At 33.8% G+C, this 21,484-nt stretch overlaps 1 protein-coding gene across 2 annotated transcripts; it reads right to left on the bottom strand.

Moving 5' to 3' along the window:
* Positions 1-3,752: 3,752 nt before the first annotated feature.
* LOC144566772 (zinc-finger homeodomain protein 8-like) lies at positions 3,753-5,269 on the bottom strand. 2 transcript variants are annotated; one of them, XM_078316799.1, is made up of 2 exons: positions 4,454-5,269; positions 3,753-4,379 (listed from the first exon to the last, which is right to left on the bottom strand). In XM_078316799.1, the coding sequence occupies exons 1-2, from the start codon at positions 4,855-4,857 to the stop codon at positions 4,094-4,096; spliced, it is 690 nt and encodes a 229-aa protein (XP_078172925.1). In that variant the 5' UTR covers positions 4,858-5,269; the 3' UTR covers positions 3,753-4,093. The 2 variants fall into 2 exon arrangements, with proteins under 2 accessions (XP_078172925.1, XP_078172926.1); XM_078316800.1 differs by having other exon boundaries at positions 3,753-4,373; positions 4,454-5,102.
* Between the last annotated feature and the right edge of the window lie 16,215 nt (positions 5,270-21,484).

Raw genomic sequence — 21,484 nt, 5'->3', positions numbered from 1 at the left:
CTTCATCTTCGTCGCCATTCACCCAGTCCAGCATCAAGCAGTCTTCTGATTCCAGTACTTGGATGGGAATTGCATCGATGTGCTGTGGCAGCCACAGGTGAGTTGCTTCCAGAACTACAGGGTCTAGTGCTCCTGACCAATAAGAAACCAAAGAAATAATTTGTAAGACAATATTCCTAGATGTATATACAAAACTGTGATTAAAACATAAATCGTTACGCTGCTTCCAGATACTCGAAATCACACCACAGACCACCATTAGGAAAGCAGTTTTCTGAGTTTTGTTTAATTGGGTAGCAAACTGAAGTACATCATAAATAGAGGATCACTGTCTAGAAGGCACCCGACAACTCCCCATCCAGAACCAAATGTGCTAAGCATAGTGGCACTGAAAAAACAATTGATTAGAGTCTTCAATATGTTTACAAAATTGGCAAGAGAGGTCACCAGCCCATCCTTTCTTGGAAAGGACATTTTTTGTAAGGATTCGGTGTTTTTGGACTAACCACATGAATGCTCGGATTTTAGGTGGTACAGGGAGCTTCCACCAAAGTAAAGGGTAGTGGACTAACATACCTCGGAAATTGAGAAATTGATATAAAGATTTAACTGTAAACTACCCATTTGAGTCCCATCTCCAAGCCAGTTGATCTAGATTGTGACTAAAGGACACAGTGCTTAAAAGTTGGAGGAGGGATCCCCATTCTTGTAGTAAAATGCCAGTTAAGTTTCTTCTGAATTTCATAGCCCGCCCTTGGGTTGCAACCAGCTCCTGTACAGTCAACTGTGGAGTGGTACACACTTCATACAATTGAGAGAATCTACTCATAAGAGAACAATTTTCATACCAAAGGTCTTGCCAAAATAGAACCTTTCCTTGACTGCCAGGGACCATTGTGGTACAAGATTTTCCCAAATGTTCTTTTTTTATAACAGCTTGCCAGAAGGAAGAGAAAGGCAAGGCTGGTGTCAATGAATAATATTTGAGGTGGATAACTGTTTTCCAAAGTGCTTGGTAAGTGGGATCTCGAAATTTCCACCACCATTTGAGTAATAAAGCAATGTTCATTTGGTGTAAATCTAGTATCCCCATGCCCCCAAATTGTTTGGCCATACAAAGCGTAGCCCAATTACACAAAGCATATTTTCGTTTGGTACTAGTACCCTGCCAGAGAAAAACCCTTCGAACCTGATCATTTTTTTTGAGTACTTGTTGGGGAATTGAGTATAAAGATAAGGTATACAAGGGGACAGCTGACACGACTGCATTCACTAGTGTAAGTCTACCTCCTAAAGACAATAGCTGTCCTTTCCAGTTCTGCAATTTATTTGAAATTTTATCTATGATGAACCTCCAATCAGCCACTGACAATTTCTGGTTATGCAAAGGAACCCCTAGATATTTAAAAGGAAAGGAGGCAAGTTTACATCTAAACAAATCAGCTAAGTAGTGGGCTGTTGGGTCATCCAGATTAATAGGATAGAGTTCTGTTTTATCTAAATTTATTCTAACCCCTGAAATACCTTCAAAGATAACCATAGTCCACCATGCTGTAAGAACACACTGGGGTGTTGCTTGAAGAAAAAGAACTGTATCATCAGCATAGTGGGCATTGGTTAAAGCTTTATTATTCACACAAGGAGGTCCCAGTCCCACTAATTTTCCAGCCTCTCTTCCAGTTTTGAAAAGCTTACTAAGGGTATCAGCAGCTAAAATGAATAAGTAAGGGGAGAGAGGGCCTCCTTGTCTCACTCCCCTCTTATAAAAGAAACAGGGAGTGAGATGTCCATTGATGTTCACACACGATTGAGAACTGTACAGCCATGTTTTCATCCAAGAAACAAAAATAGGATGAAAACCTCTACTGTGCATTAAAGAGATTAGATAATTCCAGTTAATCTTGTCGTAAGCCTTTTCAAAGTCAATCTTAACAACAACTCCTTGCTGGTCAGTAACTTGGCAATGATGTATGATCTCATGGCTTAAGACAACATTATTAAGAATATATCTATTTTTGAGGAAAGTTGATTGATTATGATCAATTATGCGTTGAAGAATTGGTTCTATGCGATATGTCAGGATTTTTGAAATGATCTTAAAGCTGCAATTAACAAGACTGATAGGTCTGAATTTTTTGATATTTTGAGCCTCAGGTTCTTTCGGGATTAAGCAAATAATAGATTTGTTGATAAGAGATAATGCCAATTGTTCCTGATATAACTTCTGACATAACAGAAAGATATCATGTTTGATGGTTTCCCAAAAAAACTGATAAAAAACAAATGAAAACCCATCAGGGCCAGGGGCCCCATGAGCCTTTGATTCACAAACAGCACGATGAATTTCCTGTTCTGTGAATGAGGCAATCAAAGCATTGTTTTCAGTTGTTAAGATCATTTCATTATCTTGCCAGAATTCAACTTCCAGGTTAGCAAAAGTAGATCTAAAAGTACCTAACAAAGTCTTATAGAAATCTAAGATGAGTTGGGGGATAGCTTGATCATAAGTACTAAGCTGCTGATCAATTTCCAAAGATATTATGTGTGCTTTGAGATTCGTACATAGCGTATTTAAACGGTTGGATTTTCCATAAAGTCACGCAAAGTTTGAGATATCTCAGAGGATACGAATTCATCTCCACCTGTTCTGATCTCTTTGCCACTCCGAAAATCTCTCTAGTTTATTGATTTCTCCTCCCCAACACTATTATTTGCAAATTTTTATTATTGTTTTGTTCACATTTTTTTCCCTCAGTCTCCAATCAATAAAGAAATTCAATGCAGTATTAAATTACTTAGATCTCATCAACAGTGAGTACTTCAGTTACAAAGTTAAGAAAGTTGCTGTATCCCGTGAGCACAATAAATTCCGATGCTTTTAAAATCTAAAATCTGAAGAAAACAATAATAAAAACCTAAATTCCGATGCTTTTAATATTCATGTACTTTAAAATTTGAAGAATTATGTTCACTGAAACGAATTGGTTGGTGCTAAAATAATTCAAATTGAGACTAGAACCAAGGATGTTTTTCGTTCGCCAAATCTTTTTTCTAAGTTCGTCAAACCTTTTTATAAACTTTAACTCTAAACCATATAAGATTAATTCTAAAATATATCGGATTAAATTCAAATAACGAATACAAACTTTTGATGAAATAGATTTACTTTAGAAGTAATATGTCTTCGTGTACAAGTAAATTTTTTAATTAATTTTGTAAGAGTTAACTAAATAAAAAATATTTAAAAAATAAATACAATAAAATTAATTTATAAATCTTCTAAATCACTTTTGACTCATAAATTTTTTGAATTAATTTTGTATAGAGTTAAATAAAAAAATATTTAAAAAATAAATACAATAAAATTAATTTATAAACATTCAAAGCAAGACTCATAAAGTATTCATAAAGTATAAATCCGTAAGTAGATCAAATTTCAACAATATGAATTCATCATTTAAATCCAATTAAATAGATTTTAAGAGTTAAGTTTACTAGAACTTAAAAATAGTAATACTCCATAATACAACATTTGAAAAAAAAATTGGCTCACAAAGTATACACCCGTAAGTAGATCAAATTCCAACATTTTGAATTCATCATTTAAAACTAACTAAATAGATTTTAAGAGTTAAGTCTACTAGAACTTAAAAATAGTTCTACTCCATAATCCAACATTTGAAAAAAAAAATTCGCCAAAATAGCCTGATATAAAAAAAATATTGGTATTTCAAAAATTCAGCAACATTCACTTCGAGAAAAGAATGTCTATCAATCAGTATAAATCTCATTGACATGTTGTACCTTAAAAATATGTTCTTTCCAAGTCTCTAATTTCAAAATGATAAATTTACTCGGTTGACATTTGGTTAAATGTGCACAACCAGGTCCATTTCTAAGCGACCCTGCCATCACAACACTACTACATTTCAGCGTTGGCAATCATGGGACGCATTTGGAGTGCCATAACATCACTTCAACTAATACTAATCTAAATAGCGGGCTCCTAACTACCTAATAACCACAATATTATTATTTAATCCAAAGTCGTTACTAAACAACGCTAAACCACCTCTAAACCCAAACACCCTGATCAGACACGAATTGCGGCCGCCTCCACAGTGGCACCCGCAGAGGGCCCACCTGGCAGAGAGACAGTCTCTACATCCATGCCTCCATTGCTACTGCCTCTACCACCACCTGGTGACATCTGATTCTTGTGATTGTGCATCCAGACCTTCATAACATGCTGATCGACACCGATCTCGAGGCAGAATCTATCGAGCGCACCGTCATCGTGCCGCTGTATCCTCCATCCAAGCCTCTCTGCAAATTCCTTCATCCTCTCCTTTTGTTCTGGTGTAAACTTCGTTCTATATCTTGATTAATACAATGTACACCGAGTTAAATAAATATAAACACATCTAGAATCTATATGCATTATAAAATCTACCTCTTTCTCCCTCCTGCCGATGCCATGGCCTCATCAGCACGAGGAGGAGTCTCAGATCCAGAGCGGCTCAGATCCAACTGCACTGGTGGTGGCGGGACCATCTGAGGTGGCATGGGGTGGTACGTTAAAGGCAAAGGCGGGGGCGGCGGGAGATAGGCAATCGGCTGGAGGATAGGCCGTCTTGGCGTGGCAACACCGTCCCGACGGTGGAAACTCCGGTGACAACCACAGGCAGCGCACATGAGCGACTCCGGTGAACCGGTGGCGCCTCCAGCCATGAACTCGCCGCACCCATCAAAGGCTTGACCACCTCTTGCCGCCGCGTGGTTCTTCATGCACTCCCCGTACTTGGCACCGCCGCCTCTCTCCGACGAAAATCCGTACGGTATAACACTCATATCCATGGATCCTTTTCGGATCACTATCTTTTGTTTGATCGTTTCAGGCTAAATACTAGGTAGTAGTGCTTAGTAGCTAGCTTGTCGATTGCTATCGCTTTCTCGTTTAGAATTTTGTCTAATTCGAGTATTTCGCTAGGGATAACCCGGGTATTTTGAGAAATTACTGCCTTTTTTGGCTGAAACGAGACATGTAAACTTGAGGAATGACTTGTTATGATTGTCAAAATTAAATTTGTGGAGGGGTTGTTGAAAGAGAGGGAGGAAGGAGCAAGATGGATTTATGGGGATGAGGTGAGAATAATTGTAGAGTGGTCCTGAGAGCTTTCACGAATTATGCGTGACGTTTCAAGATATTATGTACCACAATTAAATCTGAGAATTTGAAATTCATGGAGGTGGATATTGTATGAAGCACGAGCTTAAGTGGCACTGTGACCCAATTTAAGGCGGTGAGGCGAGTGATGTTAATATTTTAAGAAAATCAGTTTTATTTCAAATTAATATTGTTAACTTTGTGGGTCCCGTAATTAGGTGATAGATACGGGAGGATGGTTTGGTATGCCAGGTCTTTCCAAAATATATCTCGGTGCTGAGGAGAGTCACGTGAGGAAGTGCCACGTGGCAATCGGAGGGAGATTGCCGGGCTGCTACAGGATTAAAGAGCTCGCCACGTGATGTGGTTGATTAGACCAAACGGAATGAGCAGTTAAGGTACGTGTCGATTTATTATTGGCCAATACTTTATTTGCCATTCCAGATTTGGTAAAAGCACATCTTCTCCGTTGTTAACAAAATCCGGACATGTCCCTTTTGTGACTGTCATGTTCGCAAATCGCAATAAAGGCAACAAGAGGTATCAGTCCGGTCTTTAATTCGACATTTTCCTCTTTTATTGTTATGAACTTATGATAATTGCATATTATAATTTGAAAAAGAACCCCTTAATTTCATTAACAAACTTGTATATTTCTTTCATAAATTAGACAATATATGATACGTTTGGATGAGAATTAAAATAGCTATAATAGTGAAATTTGATAATAGTAAATAAAAATAGAAAAAAATAGTAATTTTTAAATTAGTGTGAAAATAGTGCTATTCAGATTAGTAAAAATATTAATTGGATTGTACATTTGGAATAGTAAATAGTTGTAACTGATAAATAATAGTATTTACAAGATACTAATTAAGAGAAAATATAGGCAAGTTGGGGTCTTAAACAAATTGTCACAACATGGAGATAACATAAAGTAGTGTCAATTTTTGTTATTTTGGAACGTGTTGACGAAAATTCGAGAAATAATCATTTTTCTCTTTCTCTTCGCATTTTTGAATAGTAGCTATTACAACATTTACAAGGAATAGATAATAGCAGCTATTCTAATTATTGCGAATAGAAAAAATGTTATTTGGGTGCACATTGCTATTTCGAATAGCCGCTATTAGGGCGTGTTCGGCAGACGGACGGGAATAGGAATAGGAATGGGATTGCAAAATTTTTGAACTAAATTTTACTGTTCACGTGGGAAAAAAAAAATTTAGTCTAACTGAATTTTTTTTCCCACGTGAACAGTAAAATCCGAACACGCCCTTATAGAATAGCCTCTATTCTTGACACATCCAAACATACCCTATAAATTACATAAATTACAAGAAATTGTCTTATTGATAATACGGTATTTTATTTTCGTATTGTATAAAATGTTTAACTCTATTATAACTTGATTCTAATGTTCGAGCATTGCACATTTAAATACAAAAAGATATACTTTTACTTTTTCTGTTTACTCGTCTATTATTTATAATAGAACAAAAATTTCTATTTAGGTTTTCTAAATATTATTGTCTATTGCGTTAGTCTAAGCAAATCATTTATAATTAAAAAGAAAAAACTTTAATAATAAATTAACTTGACTACTTTTACAATCGTCAAAAATATTTTTTATATTAAAATACACCTAGATGTTATATACTTGTGGTGCATTTATAACCGGAATATATAACTTATAATTTAAAATACACCATTTGAAATGTGATGTGTAGACTGTAGTGCATTTAGATCTTTGATGTAAATTGTACCGCACATTAAATATCTTAAAATTAATATTAGTTTATATTTATGAGTTATTAATAGAATATTAAGTTCGCGCTAATTTTACAATTTGATATACGATAATGCTACCAGGTCAATAACATATCTATAATTTTTTCTATTCTCTATTTAATTTGAAAAATATTTTTAATATTAAATTAATCAATTATATCCCTTTCAACACAAAATGGATTTGGATGCAATGTTACATCAGTGTTGTAACAACACTAAACGTCCGTTTAGATCAATTAATCAGCTGATTAATCGTTGCAGTGACTAAATTATCATAATTTTTTTAATTAATTGATGATTATTTTTTAATACGACCGATTATTTCTATGTAATTTTGTCCGTTCGATTACGCATATTATTACAACACTGCGTTGAATTAGTCAAACTTTTGGTTTTTTTGTTTTTTTCTTAAATCTGGACTTAGGCGTGCAAGTATTGACCGCTTGGGAAACTGCAAATCTCCAGTTTCACGAAAAAAACAGGGGTCTGAGCGCATTACGGACATGACAGTGGTCCCCCCGGGTTAATTAGTTTTCATACAGTGACGTGAGCGGATGTTATCAATCCCTTGAAAAAAGGACCTGCATTTAATGCCCATAATACATACGCTTTCTAAATTTCTGACCTTGAACGGATATCATAAATCAAAGGACATCTATGCAATTTCTCTTATCAGTAATGATTTTAAATATGATGCCGGTTAATTGTTGCCATTGGAAAAATCAGTGTTATTAAAATACGATTTTATTTATGTATACAGAAGATCACTGCATACTGCATATGCAGCATACGACATACAACTGTATATGTGAATTTTTAGGCAGATTTCTTTTAAAATGAGAATTAAGATATATATTTATATGCGTGCATTTTATACTACATGTAAACGTAGTGTATAGAAAACTTCACTTAAACATATACATGTAGAGCTTCTCATATTTAATTCGAAGCCCAGCGCATAAAAATTCCCTGTTTTATATGGAACCCCAGCGCATGTTTACAAGTATAATAAATAAATGCCCTGTTTTAATTCGAAGATGACTAATAGGCTATAAGTGCAGCTGCTTTAATTCGAAGTCCTTTGTAGCCACACCCAAATTAGTAATAAAATAATGTAAACACTGAATTCACGTGAAATCCACCCAGAGCGTCCTTCTGGAGTAGTGTTGTGCTCTCGGGTGGGGTACAGGTACCTCGGGTAAATCCGGAACGGATAACGGGTAGGACGGGTACGGATAGAACGGGTACGGGTAGGTCAGGTAATTTTTTAAAAAAATGTACCCTACCCGTTTCATACCCGTGCCCGTCTCGAGTAACGGGTACCTCGGATAGGGTACAGGTATTTTTTTTCTGGTTTTTTTTTTTATTTTTAATACTGTTTTTTCGGTTTTTTTTTTACTTTTTTTCTGTTTTTTTTTCAAAATAAAACGGATAAACGGGTAAACGGTGCGGGTAGAACGGATAAAGTATGCGGGTAGAACGGGTAAAGTTATTCGGGTAAATGGGGTACGGCTACAACAGGTCCGGATGGCCGGGTTTCGGGTACGGGTTGGACGGGTTTTTTTCTCAAATATTTGTGTCCGGTCCGTCTCAAACCCGTACCCGTGTACCCGTTTACCTACCTATACCCAGGCACGGGTACCTCGGGTAACGGGTACGGGCAAACCGGATTCGGGTAACCCGTTTCGGATATTAGCAATACTCTAGTCTGGAGTAACCGGTATAATAGCACTACTTTAGCCCCAACTCTTTAAAACAAAAGAAAGAAACATTTTGAGAGCCTACAAGAGAAGTTGCATGGACTATAGGAAGTTTCACTTAACTTTGTAGTCCCTAACCGCATTTAGACGGTTGGTTAATTAGAGTTTCATAAATTTTTAGATGTTTTTTGTTTAACTCTCTAAACTACTCAAGTCAAACAGTTATTTCACAAGTAAAATAATTTGATAGAGTTAGAAATATTTGACACTCAGGATGAAAACGGAGTTCGGCTTAAAATACCTACGTCTCCAGGCATAGGAACCTCGTAAGCGCCTCTTGTCTATTACCCAAGAAGAAATGATACAGCTAGTGACACATGATCCCAAATCGTGTGGGTTGTCATGATCAACTTTGTGTACAGGGTGGGCCTAGAAGCCGTAGCCGACGAGTCCTACGCAGAGGATCGTCACATAGCCTTAGCTGTATTGAGCACAATAGCTCGCGCTAGTGTACTCCACACCTTACAAGCAGACTACACTAGCGTGGATGAAAAGGCTCTAGAACTAAATCGTAGACATTAAATATTCTCCTTGAAAATAAGTCGAGTAGATTTGAGACTGTTCAGAGGATATTGAAGTTACAATGCTCAACAATAGAAGCCTCACAAGAGTTGCAACTTAATGTATTTTGAAATGTGAGATGCGACCAGCTTGACAAATCTGAAATGGATTAATTATTTTTATAGTGGGAGATTCAGATTTGCCAGATCCAATCCAATGGAAAGTTTTTTCTCCCATTGGATGAATCATACGGATATTTGCAATTTAGGGTTTCCGTCTTTTTAATTCAAATTATATTCGACCATTCCGTACTATACTTGCCTAGAACGGTCAATACACTTTTCTCACAAAACTTGCCACAACGTTCCTCGACGGATCACATTCATATTAGATGGAGTCAAACTGGAACATGTTAACTTGTAATTAAAATTGGTTCCATATTTGATCCATTCAATATGAATGCTCCAAAAATCAACAAGGCTCAAATATACTTGACTACTCATTATAAATTTATGGCTAAATTAAAGATCTTGTTAATTTTTCCAGTCCATGTGAAGAACCTTGAAATTAAGCGTTGCATCAATCTTGGTTCTTCAATATTGATCTTGAAATTAAAGCTTTGAACCAAACTTGAGCTCTTCACTATAGATCATTCAATTAAGTGAATCTGCAAACTCACTAAATTATTTGAAATGTTAAATTCGAGTAATATATGTTTTGCAAAATTTAATCAAACATATTAATAGAAAATTGCATATATTCAACCAACTAAACTTATGTCCGGATGAGTATATATAAAGAATTGGGTCCGGATTTTACTGCATATCTGATTCTTTTTTTATTAACAAATGTCTGATCAGAACTTGTTTTTTTTTTTTTAATTAATTAAAATAAACATTTGTATAGAGTATAGACTGCATAGTATAATGTGGTTTGTATGGACTGCATACGTGGTTGTACATGCAAACCCGTGTATATGAGGCTGCGTGAAGATTTTCATATAGTTTCTGATTGCATACGTATATGCGGCTGCATTTAATAACACTGGAAAAATGAGACCGGTTAAATATTAATGAGCATATATTTTGGAAAAATTTCACTATTTTTTTAGATAATTACATAATTGTTATTTTTGTATGGTTAAAAATAATGATTTAATAACTATCTAAAAATACAGTGAAATTTTTTCAATAAAATATAAAATTTGATTTCCAAGCACATTTTAATATGGAGGTTATGTTTATATGTTCGAATCGACTTTTTTGACTTTAAAAACAGTGATAATGAATTTGATCCATATTGAGACATTAAAGACAGAGGAATTTTAACCCTCATCATTCTAAAAACATATAATTTGATTTACAAGTGCATTTTCATACGATGATTATATTAAACGGTTCATATCGGCTATCTCTGTAAATGAATAGACTTCTTTTTTTGATAAAAAGCACGAAACCCATTTCATATAATGGAGATATTGATATGCCGTATGCATAGTACCATAGCCTCACTCTAGATTTATTTTATTTTTAAAGGGAGTATTACACGTATACTGAAACTACATATCTTACTTTCTAGACTTCTAAAACTCACAAATTTATCTATTTTACTATCTTTTATGTTAAAATTAATTTAAATTTATAAAGCATGGAAAAATTATAGCTTGTTTAAAAAAAACATCATCTTTATATATCATTTATCCTTTATATAATACATATTTTGTTATTGAAAATTGGATACCCATTGTTTCCTTCACCCCTTGTAATATACCTATTTTGCTCTCGAAAACCAAAGTAATATAAGATCGATTTATTTCTTAAACAAGTTATAATTTTTTATGCTTTTAATAAAAGATAATATATATATTTTATAAATTTAAAATGAGTTCTAAGATAAAAGACAACAAAATGGATAAATTTGTCGGTTCTAGAAGTTTATAGGAAGCAATACCTAATTTTAGAGTTTAGAGAGAAAAATATGTAATTTTTAAATTTTTGAGGGTATACATGAAATTTCCCTTTTTCAAATGGTGCAGAAGAACTGCAGATAAAAGAATGTCAAAATAATATTATCACGCTTTTAATGTATGAAGAGTGGTTGGTGCCAAAGCACATGAAGGGGAGCCTGAGACCGCAAAGGCAGAATTGTACTTGTACCTTTGATATCATTTTTCTTACACATCTCCAGTACATATTAACCGGAGGTGCCCAGTTTCAGGTTGTCATGAATCATGATCAACAACAGTTCGTTTGCCAAAACAGGTAGGGGTGTAAACGGATCGGATAATATCCTATTTTGTCCGATATGTATCCGAGACTATCCGTATCTGTATCCGTATCCGAAAAATTATAACGGATACTGTAAGACCTTTAACTATCCGTATCCGACTCTTTACACTTTTAAACCACAACAAATATGATATATGTTCTTAAATTAATTTATTAAATTGCATATAAATATATATTTTAATGAATAATATAACACTATGACATAATTAGTGACCAATATTTTAATAATATAACAGGTTTTTTGTAACTTATAAACTAATTATGAAAAATATCCGTATCCGTCCGATATCCGATTCGTATCCGTGATATTTAATATTCGATCGGTATCCGTCTCCAAAAAATTATAACTGATACAGATACGTTAAGACCACTATTCGATCCGTATCCAACCGTTTACCCCCCTAAAAACGGGGGTCTGAGAGATGGTTACTATTGAAACCATCGGTCAAATACTGCTGCAGGAAAAGTTCGATGGACGTCATCCGTTTTTATCGACTTTTGAATGAAAAGAAATTAAATTTGTTGTTAGTTTTAAAGCTTCTGTTATCATTGTCAAATGGATCAAATGTGCCAAGTCCGACCCAAACTGTAATTTGGAAAATTTATTCCATGCGACGGCCCAGTCAACATCTTCGCTTTGCTTTCTATGTTTTACGAAGAGAGCGACCAACAGTTTTCAATCTTTATTTTTCAAATATATATCGTTGTAATGATTTATCAAACAATGATTTCGGTTTAAAAAAAGGAAAAAAAATATGATATTTATGTTATAATTACGACATATATTTATATTACCAGTTTACCAGAACATTATACTAGTGAAAGTGGAAATAAGGAAGCTATTTTGTTAAGGAACTTAGACTGGTGTTCATATTTGAACAAAATGTTCATACTATTACGACAAGTATTCGTATTACAATATGTGTTTATTTAAAGAAAGTTGACGAAATTGTTAAAAAAATTAGATTGTTGATTGTACTTTTGAACCAGGTATTTATGTGTTTTGGTGGTAATTACTAAATATTTTTGTATATGAATCTATATAGTTACCAAATCTTTTGCACATTAATTGTCGATATTGAAAATCTCCAAAAAAAGAAAAAAGAGTAAGAAATATATGTTGAAAATTTAGGATGCTGTTTACAAAAAAAAAAGGATGGAAGAAATATGTGTTAAAAAAAAGCAAAAAGAAAAGGACAGAAAGACGAATAAATATATTTACTAAAAACGAATGGTTAATAAATATACTTATTTCTCTTTTTGGGTAAGAAGTCTTGTCTCTATTTTTTTTTTCCTTTATCTTTTTAAACTCGGTAGACATCTTTAATTTAAAATCGTTCGAAAACAGAAAGAAACAAGACATGTCTTCGAGTTTATTTTTTTTATTTTATAATTTTGATGATACGAGATTTGTTTGTTTGGGAGAAGATATCGTTGTTTTGAGTACAAAATGGAAATTACTTGGAAAGCGGTGCCGCTTGAAATAGCCATGACGATGGCAGCAAACCAACCTCCCCCCACCCACACACACACACCTTCCTTTCTACTTCTTTCTTTCATCTGAGCATGAGTTTCATTTTCATCCGACCAGAAGCTTTCATCTAGCGAATCTGATCATCGTTTTTTAGTGCTTCCAATTTCTGGATCTTGTTCCAGCTCTTCATTTTGTCTTTTTGAGAGATTTTATTTTTCACGACAAGTAATTTGCTTTTTTTTTTTAATCTTTTTTTGAGCTCTTCTTTCTCTTTATAGCAATCAAAGAGTGTGTAGACTGAGTTGTATATATAAATACTTAGTTTATATGTTATTGTCTGTAGAGGCAGAGGGAGTAAGAGCTAATGGGGGTTCATTAACTTCCATTTTTTTTTTTTCAAATTTTTTGTACTTATACACGATTTTTTATATAATTTAGAGTAAAATGTTACATGTATTGTAAATTTATCCCCATCCGCAGTATGAAAATTTTATACGATTGACCCTCATAGTCATAAAGTCTGGCTCCGCCTCTAGTTGTTTGTGTTGGATGTTTGTTAGTTTTTGTTATGTGCCATCTTTCTTCCACTCCTCTTTTGTCTTTCTTTTCTGGCTTCACATTGACGGCTCTTCGTGACCTCTGAGTGGTGACTGTTCTGGTCCGGTTGATTTAGTTTTCGGTCTGGTTTGATTCAGTGCCTCTCTTGTAATTTCGGAGTGATGACTGTTCTGATTCAGTTGATTCGGTTTTCGATCCGATTTGATTCAGTGTCTTCTCCGATGTAGTATGCCAGAAAGAATATGACAACTATGCATATCGAGAAAACAATCACCAGACTCTTATCATTTCCATCAAGTAAGAATGACCAACTTGGTCTCAACAAGATGCACATACTTTTTGTGCATTTTTAGTTTATTTATAATTGTATGTTTTTTCAAACAATTCATAGTCTAATTTTATATAACAGTTAATTGATAACTCTTTTAATTCAATAAAATTGTTTCCGCTCTTCTAACTCAAAACAAAACAAAGAAATTAACTGTTGAGTTGATTGCTTATTTCATGGCTTTGCTCTACGATCAATTGATTAATTAATTAATTAATGGGAACGCATGGTTTCTTGATTTTCGGCGGGCACAGCGACCTTTGATGTGACATGTCATTATTTTGGAATTTGTGATTTGTGAATTTTAGATTTTAACCTTTCAAGATATGCTACATTATTTATTTGGACTTGCAATATGAACAGAGAGGAGGGTACTGCTCATGGCCCGTTTAGCAAACATTAATTTCGAAGTTATTTTAAAATTTTAAATCAGCTGCTTCTCCTCAATTTCTATATTTCTGTGACGTTGATTGATAGCATGATTAATAATAAGTTAATTACGTATTTAAAATTTTAGCTTCCTATCGGAGATGCATAAAGAAACCTGAATCATTAATTTGATTTCTTAAAAAATATTTAACGGAATATATACGATTAGAAGTCCTCTGTGACTTAATTTTCTTTTATCCTTAACAAAATATTTAATACATTATAAAAATAAATAAAGTTGCTGCAATTGCTCCAAATTCTCCGCTGAGGCGCCTGAGCAAAGTGCAAACGCTTTCTGTCTCTCCAGTAATATTATATTCTGCTATGTTAAGATACGATCTTCAGATTTGACAGGTAAGATGATGATATATAGCCTATGCGGCATCATCTCCAGTTCATAATAAATTGTAAACAAAACCCACGAACAATTTTATTGATAGAAAAGGTTATAATTAGCTCTTACATGAGATTAAACTAGGAGTGTATTTGGATGGAAACTCGAGTTAGTGAGAATAGTGAGCTAACTCAAATTTGAGATAGCGAGCTAACTCAACTTTTAGTTGAGTTAGTAGATTAACATGCTAATTCACAAAAGACAAACAAAGAATAGTCTCTTTTTGCTAACCCAAACACATCCAAACGTAAAATAGTAGTTTGGAATAGTAGCTAACCCGGGTTAGCACTATTCTTTGCCTCATCCAAATGCAACCCTAGTGTCTAGTTGTTTACAAACGGGCCGGGTCGGGCGGACCGGGCAAAACCCGGGCACGGGCATGAGCATGGGCGACACGGGCACACGAGTACAACGGGCTGGGTATTATAGGTTTTTTTTTTCAAAAACCCTGCCATGCCTGTTTCAAACCCGTGCCCGTCTCGGGTTCAGGGGCAGGGCGGTCCAAGTAGGGAGGAAGGGCAGTTCGGGTAGGGGGGGCAATCCGGTCCGGGTTTTTTTTTTCTGTTACTTTTCCCTTTTTTTTCTTTGTAAACCAATAAATTATAAATCCAAATTCATTTAAACTAAAATTCATTTGACATGGTTGCATATTTGAACTCCATAATTTTTGTTATAATAAAATATAAATCAAAATTACTAATTATTTTAAAACAATGTTGCTTAAATCAATTACATTAAAATATCTTAACTCAATTACTTTAAAACAATAAAATATAAATAAAAAATTTCTTAAATCAATTACTTTAAAAATAATTATGAATTAATTTAAAACAATAAATTAAAAAATAAAAGTTACCCTCCTCCTTTATTTGAGGCTTAGGACCGGCTATGTAAAATAACATAGGCGGAGTTCTAACTTTTTTTTTGTTAGTAATTCTTATTTAAAATGAATAATTTAAAAATTAATTGAAATGTTTAGAAATTTATAATTTAAAAAATAACCATAAAGATTAAAAGGGTTAGAAATTTATACCGACACTACCTATATGGAAGTTCTCATTCATATACCATTGTTCGCTCTCCTCCGCACCGTCTGAATCTGAATTAGCCTCGGGCCGCGCCTCGGTACCGCTTTCTTCAGTGTCGACTCCGAATAATGATTCTTGTTGATCATGATGTTGCTTACGCTCTTCAGCATCAATCCAATCTTTCAAGCACACAAGTCTCTCAAAAACATGTGCACCCAACTTACTGTGTTTATCGGAGAGGATCCTGTTCGCCGAACTAAAACAACTTTCAGAAGGGACGGTGACATGGGCATGGCAAATAAGTTGTGGGCCATCATCGCCAGCGTTGGATAGGCCCTTCCATTCCTCCTCCACCAAGCCATGATGTCAACCTGTTCATTTGTGTTGCGCTCTGCAAAATAGCTCAATAACTTGTTTGTGGATGTGTGCGGTTCGCTCTCCTGCTGGAAATATGCTAACAATCCACCACTACTAGTGCTCCTGGAATTGGAACTATTAAAAAAAAATATAGTGGACAAATAATGTAGATATTATAAATAATAAAGATTAAAAACACATGTATATTTATATTCATACCTAGCGGCGGCACGGGACGAAGACGGGTTTTGGTTGTCACCTATTCTTGAGTTGTATAAGTTAAACATCTCATCGAACTTCGAATTCACGAATGCCTCCACCCCGATTTTGTCTAAATATAGATTCTCTTTATACGTTTCAAGTATTCTGATCGTGAAATATTTCTTGTATGCTGGGTTAAGGCAGCTTGCGATAATGGCCATGAGGGGTACATCGTCCCAATATTTTAGAAATTTTTATTTCATGGCATCTACGATCGGTGTGAGAGTGGAGTAGTTGCTTTCAGCTTGTTCCAATTCACGATACACCTTGGAGATGTAATAGAGATGTTTGATCAACTCAAATGCCGTCGGTGAGTACGAGCATGATAGTTTGATGGTTGCATTAAAAAGGATCATAGGAAATTACTAAGGCTTTGTAGTTGCTCCCATTCTCCGTCGATGGGATCCAATGCCATTCCCTCGGGGGTAGAGCTTCTCAAAAATTCCCCTATGACAGCTTTGTAAGGAAGATCACGGTTCAACATCCTATAGGTTGAGTTCCAATGGGTATCTATATCCCAAGGTAGTCTCAACTTGCTCAATTCATAGTTGACACACATAAACGCAAACTGTTGTTTTTTTCTTAGTTTGAAACAATGTGGTTGAGAGCATTTTTAAATTTAATTATCAATAGGTTTACGACTTCTCTTTTAAGACCCGCCTTCACGACGAAGTTAAGTATGTGGCGAGCACACTTTTGGTGAAATATTGCACCATTCATAATTGGGTTTAGTGACCGTTTAAAAATCACAGTGGAAGCTATGTTGTTGCTACCATAATCGAATGAGATAGAACAAAAATCTTGTTATCCATATCTCTCTTAAGGTTATACTCTTGTAAAACCTCAATAATGGATTTGAAAATTACATTTGAAGTGTACGGGGAATCCAACACTCAGAAACTTAATACCTTTTTTGTAATACCCAATGATTATTGATCCAATGTCCGGTAATACAAGAGTACCCAAGTCCATGTTTACCGGCAGTCCATATATCAGAGGTAATTGAGACCTTATTGTTTTGATATGCAAACATAGCTTTAAGCTCGTTTTTTGTAATGGTAAACTGGTTTTTTTATTTCATTAACCATCTTTCTATGATGGAACCTCTTGTACATTGGTTGACCACACCCCCGAATGACTAACAGGGCAAAACTCATGCAATCACCCATACTTATTGGTTGTTCTTTGTGGGTAATGTACCGGGTCAATTCACTAAGCATTTTTTATTCATCGTATTTTGGGTTGATTCTAGTACCATTCAGGTTCATAAGGGTTTGGATTTGTCTCAGTTCAGCATTTTCACTTGGAACCTCACACTTTCTTTTGTGCATTTCGGCATGTCTCTTAAAGCTAGTCATATCAATATGTTTTTTATACTCAAAAACCTTGTTGTTGCATTTTTTTTACCTTACTTTGTAGATATTGCATAGTGCCATCCTCCAAGAGTGTCAGCTTATAATACTTCACCCACCACTGATTGTATTCGGGAGCTCTTCTAGTCTTTTTTTATGCTGGTTCTCGTGGGGGGGGGGGGGGGGGCACTTGTCGAAGGAGGGATATCAACCTCTTGAATTTCAGGGACACTTGTAGAAGGAGTACCTTCCATAGTGAATGTGAATTGACTCGATGGTACAGAAGAAGTGCCTCCAATGCGTACGGTGGTGTCGATTGATGTGTTTCTTGTGGAATGAATAAGTTTGGATCATTTGAAGTATAATACGGTGTGTTGTTTGTACAATAATCTTTTACGTCTATTTGACTAATTTGCAAAAACATACAATTATTGAATTTTACGATTTCTTCTACTTTGAGATTATGTAGGTCCAAGAAGAGTTGGAATTGCAATTTAATATGCTTGGACTGAAGAAATCACGAAGACTTTTATCAAGAATACGAATTGTAAAATTAGAAGTTTGGCAAAGTAAGTTTGAGGCTGTTTTTACAGAAGTAAAACGTTAGTAATGTTTATAAAACGTTGTAACGTTTTAATTCTGTCAAAAACACTGAAGTAAAAGCTTGATTAAACTCAGAAACAACTTAAAACGTTGTAACGTTACGTTATAACGTTTTAGGATTATCAAAACAGCTAAAGCACAGTTGTTCAGAACAACTTAAACGTTGTAACGTTTTTTGTAAAACGTTATAACGTTTCAGGATTGTCTGTATCAATGCTAAATTCAAATTTAAAACATTGTAACGTTTTCATAAAACATTGTAACGTTTTCATAAAACGTTGTAACGTTTTAATTAAATCTGATCTTCAAACAATTCCTGTTTTTATCAAGATTTTACAGAACCAAACGTTATGTAACGTTTTTAAAATGTTGTAACGTTTTTGAACAATTAGCTGAGCTGTCAGGAAATTGAAAACCTAAAAATCGCAAAAGGAAAACGTTGTAATGTTTTAGCCCAATTAGCTCATTTTTGAGCTGACTCTATAAATAGTTAATTGGGTTTTCTTCTAAATCTATCTGAGCCAACCCTAATCATTTCAAAAACGATTTTCTGAGAGCTTAGCCTACTCCATTGTTGTGAGAGCTTAAAACTTCAAAATTCCTCAAGCAACCTCAAACTTACTTCACTAATCTTGATATAGATTAGGTTAGAGTGATCTATTGAGTGTTTCTCTTGATTCTCTAGACAATCGAGACCTTGTTCTCATCTCTTTGAGTAGGCTGTTTGACTTCCCGCTTGGTGTGTAAGGGCTCAACGGTTCACAAGTTGTAATCCTTTCATATTGGGTAATAGAAAGGCGCACCACACAAGGTTGCGAAGCCCCGGAGACATAGGCTTTTGTTTTGCTGAACTCCGTTAACATCCCACGTGTCAAATTTCTCTAAACTCATATTTTTACTTTCAATTGCAATTTAATTTCAGTTTTTGAGTAATTAGAGGTGCACCTAAGTTCAACACGGTGCACTCATTTGGGGGGTGTTGATGATTTGTTTCTAGCATATGGTCCCTTCTTTGATAATTTTGTGAGTAATTTTGTGGATAATTAGGTGGTGGCATATCGGGGCCAAAAATATCGACCGACATTCTCGCGATGTCTTCTTCCACCGATTCGCGATGAGTTATCATTTTTTAAACCTATTCAAAAAAATAAATGTAAATTACTTAACATATTCAAAAAAATAAATCTAACCTATTTATTTAACCTATTAAAAATAAATCCGAATTTAAAAAAAATGAAATCTAACATATTCAAAAATAAATCTAATTACTTAAGATAAATCTAACATATTACATTTGAATTCGGATAAAATTAACATATGAAAAAATAAATCTAACATTATAATTAAAATCTAACCTATTTAAAAATGAATCTAACATTCAAAAATAAATCTAATTACTTAACATATTCGAAAAATAAATCTAACCTATTTATTTAACCCATTAAAAATAAATATGAATTTAAAAAATAAAATCTAACCTATTCAAAAATAAATCTAATTACTAAACATATTCAAAAAAAAATCTAACATATTTTTTTAACCTATTAAAAATAAATCTGAATATGAAAAATAAATCTAATTACTTAACATATTAAAAAAATAAATATAACATATTTTTTAACCTATTAAAAATAAATTTGAATTAAAAAAATAGAAATAAAAACAGAAATTAAAAACAGAAAAAAATATGTTGTTTCGGCCTCTGTTCTTGGCTGAAACATGCTGTTTTGACCTTTGCAGAGAAGCTGTATTTTCTGCAAAGGCCGAAACAGCCTATTCCGGTTAGGAACAGAGACCGAAACAGCATATTTTACAATACTCATTATATTTTACTCTAAAATACATAGAAAATTACTTATGAACAAATTCTTTTTTTAAAATAAATAAAAGTCAATTGACTCTCATTTATTGTTAGTGTCTCTGTCCCTGTCTTTATATATGTTGGCACTGTTAATCAGGAACAAAATTATAAAATGATTTAGTTAGATCATAAACTCAATATTTTGTTTGTAATTATTTTAGATTATAAGTACGGTTGTACAACCATTGTCTTTCCAAAACCTCACCGGAAAAATTAAAAAGCCCAGTGCATTTTTAAGGATATACCAAAAATTAAAAGGTCCATGAAAAAAAAATTGCAGCGCCTTTCATATATTTAAAGAAGACGATTTAAAAATTATATTTCCATGAAGTATTAGAAATTAAAATTATTATTATAAAATTATAATAATTAAAGAGTGTTAGGGCCTAGTAAGTAGTAGGGGCGGCGCAATAGTAATAAAGCACTATTGGGTCTCTGGAAAGGGAATGAGAATTATGGTGAAGAGATCCACTTGATCTACCAACTTCTTATCTAAAAAGAATCATTTTCAATTCTTCTACTTTCTAATTTTCGACGTATTAATTATAATATTTAAAAAATAAATTAAATCGATGATATTATTTTTCAAAAATTTCAAAAAATAACATTATCACGATGAATTATTACACTCACAGGAGAAATAAGCTAATAAAAACAGTCGCATTGATGGACTGTAAATGAATCATTACGGTCATATTATTTTAGAAATTTATGAAAAAATAATGATATGAGTTTAATTTATTATTATTAAATGATATGAATAAGAATGTACAATTATCTGTTCTCACAGCAATATTCACAACGTGAATACTTGCATCATCATATAAATCAGTGGTTTGAGGTTTGATCCATTGTCTATTATCTGCATATTTTTAATTCAGTAAGAAGAGACAAATATGTCTCATTCTTGCCCATAAAAAGAGAGGATGATTTCTCAAACAGATAATGTATATCAATTTAGATGCCGTATCCATTGCCAATTAGCCATTATGTTATAGATCAATTTAATAATGAATATATGATGTATGGACAGTAAACAATTTTTGCTCTTTTTTGCTGGAAGCAAGAAAGTAGGAGGACATAATGTATTCGAATAATAATAAAAAAAAAAAAACTAAAATGTTCTTTATTTCATTTTATGCGTAGCAGTACTAGAGAATTGAGATTAAAAAAGGCTTAATTAGCTAATGTAGTGTAATTTTTTTACAAGAACACTGAAAAATATGAATTATATAGGGGTATAATTTTTTGGCTCATAATCTGTTTCGACTTTAAGGAGCTTCAAAATTCGTTTAATCAATCTAATCGTCTTTTATTTGCTTTTTTAAAAGG

This window comes from Carex rostrata, chromosome 15 (assembly GCF_964058835.1).
Source record: "Carex rostrata chromosome 15, lpCarRost1.2, whole genome shotgun sequence".
In the NCBI taxonomy this organism is placed as follows: Eukaryota; Viridiplantae; Streptophyta; class Magnoliopsida; order Poales; family Cyperaceae; genus Carex; species Carex rostrata.
Note: the sequence above shows the minus strand (reverse complement) of the source record. Positions and strands in the feature narration are given on the sequence as shown.

Excerpts from the sequence above, each read along its gene's own strand:
- LOC144566772 (XM_078316799.1), bottom strand. The coding sequence starts at position 4,857 with ATGGATATGAGTGTTATACCGTACGGATTTTCGTCGGAGAGAGGCGGC. Across the intron at positions 4,380-4,453 it reads TCGGCAGGAGGGAGAAAGAG|ATATAGAACGAAGTTTACAC; the intron begins GTAGATTTTATA and ends GTATTAATCAAG.